At 39.0% G+C, this 5,299-nt stretch overlaps 1 protein-coding gene across 2 annotated transcripts in view; it reads left to right on the top strand.

Moving 5' to 3' along the window:
- Positions 1 to 5,093, top strand: part of LOC102006911 (zinc finger protein 14-like) — a 37,059-nt gene extending 31,966 nt beyond the window's left edge. For both annotated transcript variants that reach the window (XM_013512776.1, XM_005381977.2), the window contains one exon: positions 2,606 to 5,093. In XM_013512776.1, the coding sequence (XP_013368230.1) occupies positions 2,691 to 4,397 (1,707 nt within the window). In that variant the 5' untranslated portion in view covers positions 2,606 to 2,690 and the 3' untranslated portion in view covers positions 4,398 to 5,093. The remainder of the gene's footprint in view (positions 1 to 2,605) is intronic.
- Positions 5,094 to 5,299: the final 206 nt, after the last annotated feature.

The raw sequence follows: 5,299 nt of genomic DNA, 5'->3' as shown, positions 1-5,299 counted from the left end.
TGGAGTTCTGTATGCCTCATTTACTTGTATATCAGATTCTGTTTCCATGCTTGAGAAATTTTCTGCTATTATTTCTGCAAATGTTCTTTTTATGTCAGTTGTGTTGCCTCTTGCTGTTTCATTGACTCCTATAAGTAGTACATTATTCCTCTTTGCCTCATCTTGCAGCTATTGAACTGACTTTTCCTGGATCCTTGTTGATTTTACAAGTACCTTTCTTTCACGGTCACTACCTGCCATGCTGTCTTCAAGGTCTGAGATTCTATCTTCAGCTTCATTCCAGCAGTTTTTGCAGCTTTGTTTTCCTGGAAGTCTCTTTGAATCTGGTTCGTGCTCTAAGTCCTTTGTATATTTTTCATTAAATGCTTCTGTCCCTTGCCTTTGTTCTTCTATTTTCTTATATGTTTCTTCTTCAGACTTTTTGAGCAGTTCTTTCATTATTATTGTCATTTCGTTTTTTGCCTGAGAGATTATTTCTGATCTCATCTCTTCTATGGCCTTTTGGAGTTGTTTCTTTAGTTCCACTGCAATCATTTCAGGTAATGTCTTTACCAAGTTCTGCTATGTCGATGTCTCCTGGACTTGTTCTGAGCGGGGTGGAGTTCTGGGATTGTGTTTTAGTCCTTCATTTTGTCATGTTTGCTACCGGATGCAGAAAGCTCAGTTTCCCTCTTCAGCAGCTGCACAGCACAGGCCACTAGTGTCCCTAGTTTTCCTGTTGGTCAGGTTTGCCCCTGAGTGACATCTGAGAAGCGCTACTTAGTCTTGGGTTTTCTGGCAGTTGTTGATTTGTATCTAGTTATCTCAGGTCTCAGATGTGGGCATTGGTGTCAGCTGATGGCCGACAGTCTCAGCCAGCATCCCCTTGCAGTTCAGGGCACGTGCACGGCTCAGACTTGGGTTGCACTGGTGTGACAATCCCAGTCCATTGGACCTATGTCCCCAGGCAGTTCAGGGTACAGGGAAAACCCAGACACAACCTGCAGGGTAGACAGTTTGTGAACCACCTGATTCTGTGTCTCCAGTCAGTTTAGGACACATACAGGAACCAAATGCAGCCGAATGGGTAGCAATCACAGACTGCCCGTGCCTTCGACCTCCTAAAGGGTCCTGCGAAAGTAAAGCATGGACTCGAACCGTGGGACAGCAGCTCTTGGAGCACTCAGTCACTCGGTGCAGGGCCCACGCAGGGAGAGTCTTCACAGGCCTTCCCCTTCAGCCAGAGAAGTCCCTGGGGCTTCTGAGTAAGGACCTCCTCTCTGCTGCAGGTGCAGGGAGGGCAGAGACTCAGTCTGTAATAGCGGCAGGGTCCTGGGTCACCCGCTTTGCCCTCAGGAGGTAGATGGGAAATACCTGGCTCTCTCCGAGAGTTTCAGCTGGGAACTGTTGCAGTGTGAGTAAATCATGGACTCGAACTGTGGGACCAGCAGCTCCTGGAGCACTTGTTTATTTGGCGCAGGGCGCACACAGCATGGGGCCGATTTTTGTTGTTTTTGTTTTGGGGGTTTTCTCTTTCTGGTACTGGGAATCGACCTCATGACCTTGTGCTTGCCAGGCAGGCGCTGTGCCGCTGAGCTCAATCCCCAGCCCCAATAACAAGTGTTTTTAAGTCATCCTAAAGAGAATTGAGTCCCTTCATGTTTTAAAATTCTTAAGGCGCACCCTCCAACATTGTTGGTGTGAATGTTAAGTATAGTGTAGCCAGTCTGATAATCAGCATACAGACATCTCGAAAAGTACAAATAGAAGTTTAATTTGATCTAGGAATACCTCTCCTGGGCATGGTCCCAAAAGAGTTAAAATCATCACATTATACTGACATACTTGCATACACATAGTCAAAATGGCATATGTAATAGCTGTCCATCATTGGGTGGATGACTAAAGAAAAATTTTGATAGATTCTGTGTGATTTTTGATATTCTTCACACTCTGGAAAGCTGATTCAAGAGCATGGCAAGTTGAAGCTCAGCCTGAGCAATTTAATCATCAGTGAGAATCTCTCCCAAAATAAAATGAAAAAGGTACAGATGCAGTTCAGTGCTAAGACCTGTGTTTAATTCCACAACTGAAAAGATAAAGGAAAAGAAATGTGCCATACATTCAACCATAAAGATGAATGATATCATGTCATTTGGCAAAAGAAATGAGTGGATCTTCATCCTCTAATATTAAGTTACAGAAGTCAGGCACAGAATAGAAAGGTCACATATTTTCTCTCATATCAGACACCAAAAATACAAATTAGGGAGTAAAATAAAAGGCTATTAAAAACAGAAAGGCTGAGTTGTTGGGAAGATAAACAGGATAAGGAGAGTGGGGAGAAGAGAATGATGGGGGGAAAGCTATCAAAATGATCAGTATGTGATATACATATATACCATTTGCCCAAAATGAAACTAAATCTTCTGTATTGCAGAATGTACTAATTTAAAAATTCCCAAATACCACTCTTGGGAATGGCTGATTTGATGGTATCCTCCAGGGCATTCAGTTAATTCATTGTCAGAATTTCTTAGAAGGCATCAAAACAGAACTTGTGCTAAATGATTAATATGAGGCCCATTGTATTGCAACTGTTTTTTTTTTTTTTTTTTCTCTACAGAAATGAAGTTGAGAAATGCTATCAAAATAAATGTTGGAATCAATATGAGGAAATATTCCTTTGGACTCCAGATGCTAATGTAGACATGAAACAAGCTGGCTTAAAACCAGCTGAAGGCCTTGCTTGTGGAAAGCCCCTCATTGGGCATTTGTCACTAAATACGCCCATCACTGCTCACACTGGACTAAAGACGTCGGAGTATTTGGAATCGGAAGAGAAGCTGCATATATGTAATAAACATGGAAGATCCTGCCGTGATTTCCAGTCCATTCAGAAGGATGCAAGGACAAAGACTGAAGAAAAACCCTACAAATATGATCCATGTGGGAAATCCTACTCTGATCTTAGTGAAAGAACTCACTGTAGAGAGACCTTTGTATATAAGGAAAGTTTTAAAGCCTCCAGTATACCCAATGATGGTCAGATCCATGAAAGAAATCACAACGGAGGGAAACCCTATGTATGTAAGCAATGTGGGAAAACTTTTAGTACACAAAATTGTTATAAAAAACATGAAAGAACTCACAGTAGGGGGAAGCCCTATGTATATAAGCAATGTGGGAATGCTTTTGGCACACACAGTGTATATAAAATACGGGAAACAACTCACACTGGAGAGAAACCCTATGTATGTAAGCACTGTGGAAAAGCTTTCAGCATGCGTGGTACATGTCAAAGACATGAGAAAACTCACAGTGGGGAGAAACCTTATGTATGTAAGCAATGTGGGAAAGCTTTCAACAGGCACAGTGAATGTAAAATACATGAAACAACTCACAGTGGGGAGAAACCCTATATATGTAAGCAATGTGGGAAAGCTTTTACTGGACGATATTACTGTAAAATGCACGAAACAACTCACAGTGGGGAGAAGCCCTATGTATGTAAGCAATGTGGGAAAGCTTTTAGTGCACAATATCATCGTAAAATGCATGAAAGAAATCATATTAGAGAAAAACCGTATGTATGTAAGCAGTGTGGGAAAGCTTTCAGCATGCGTGGTACTTGTCAAAGACATGAAAGAACTCACACTGGGGAGAAACCCTATGTATGCAGTCAGTGTGGAAAAGCATTCAGCATGCGTGGTATTTGTCAAAAACATGAAAGAACTCACACTGGGGAGAAGCCCTATTTATGTAAGCAATGTGGGAAAGCTTTTAATACACAAGGTTCTTGTCAAAGACATGAAAGAACTCACAGTGGGGAGAAACCCTATCTGTGTAAGCAATGTGGGAAAGCTTTCACTACACAAAATTACTGTAAAATACATGAAAGAACTCATAGTGAGGAGAAACCCTATGTTTGTAAGCAGTGTGGTAAAGCTTTTAGCATGCCTAAATCTTGTCAACGACATGAAAGAACTCACACTGGGGAGAAGCCCTATGTATGCAAACGATGTGGAAAAGCTTTCAGTGTGCGTAGTACCTGTCAAAGACATGAAAGAACTCACACTGGGGAGAAACCCTATGTATGTAAGCAATGTGGGAAAGCTTTTACTATACAAAATTATTGTAAAATGCATGAAAGAACTCACACTGGGGAGAAACCCTATGTATGCAGGAAATGTGGGAAAGCTTTTACTACACAAAATTATTGTAAAATACATGAAAGAACTCACAGTGGGGAGAAACCCTATGTATGTAGGCAATGTGGGAAAGCTTTTACTATACAAAGTTATTGTAAAATGCATGAAAGAATTCACACTGGGGAGAAACCCTATGTATGTAAGCAATGTGGGAAAGGTTTTAGTAAAGCTTATCATTGTAAAAGACATGAAAGAACTCACACTTAGTGTTAATTCTATGTATGAAAGCAGTGTGGGAAAGCTTTTGGCATGCCTACTAAAGCTTGTCAAAGACAAAAACTTGCAGTGAGGAGCAATTTTATGTATGTAAACAATGTAAGGATTATACAGATTATTGTCTAATAAATGAAAGAAATCTCACTGGAGAGAAACTATATATATAAGCCTATTTTGAAATTCCTGTGAAAGTTTCTCATGTAGTGGAGAACTGCAGGAATAATTACTATGAAAAGGTTAATGTCAATATTTCTCCATAAAATTTCCAAAAATACAATCCCAGATAGAAATATCCTAAAGTACCATATATTTTGTGTTTCTCAGTAAATCACTTAAATATCTGAATTATGTGTCTGTAGTACTTAATATAGAAATGAATTGACAGAACAGTATTTTTATGTAAATATCTTTGAGCTTAATACATTATGTCTTAGTTAAGCATGATAAATTGAAGTATATTTTTTACTTTCAATTAGTGTTAGTATTTATGTAGTTTTTGTTTAGTCTTTACAATTAGGAAGTATAGGCCACTAAAAACTTAATTTTGTTAATTGCTTTTTGTTAATTATTGGGATTTTCCCACTACCTTTTAAATTTTTGATGTATATAGTCTGTATTCTGTGTAACAGGAGATACTTTTAATTTGATGCCATATTTTATATTAAAATATTTTCAGAGACTTGTGAACATGTTTGGACAAAGTTGATTTGTTTCTGCACAACTTATAGATTAGCATGTTACGTTTCTCATATGACAAGATACCTGCTTATTGTATAGTATGTCATGTACATAATTTTGCCTATTTTTCTTTCATATTAGGCCCAATATTATCATCTACATAAAATTTTGTTTTCTTACCATCAAAATTGTGCTTTTGTTTATATTCCAGTGAC

Source organism: Chinchilla lanigera, unplaced genomic scaffold (genome assembly GCF_000276665.1).
Source record: "Chinchilla lanigera isolate Chin_1 unplaced genomic scaffold, ChiLan1.0 scaffold00016, whole genome shotgun sequence".
NCBI lineage: Eukaryota > Metazoa > Chordata > Mammalia > Rodentia > Chinchillidae > Chinchilla > Chinchilla lanigera.
Note: the sequence above shows the minus strand (reverse complement) of the source record. Positions and strands in the feature narration are given on the sequence as shown.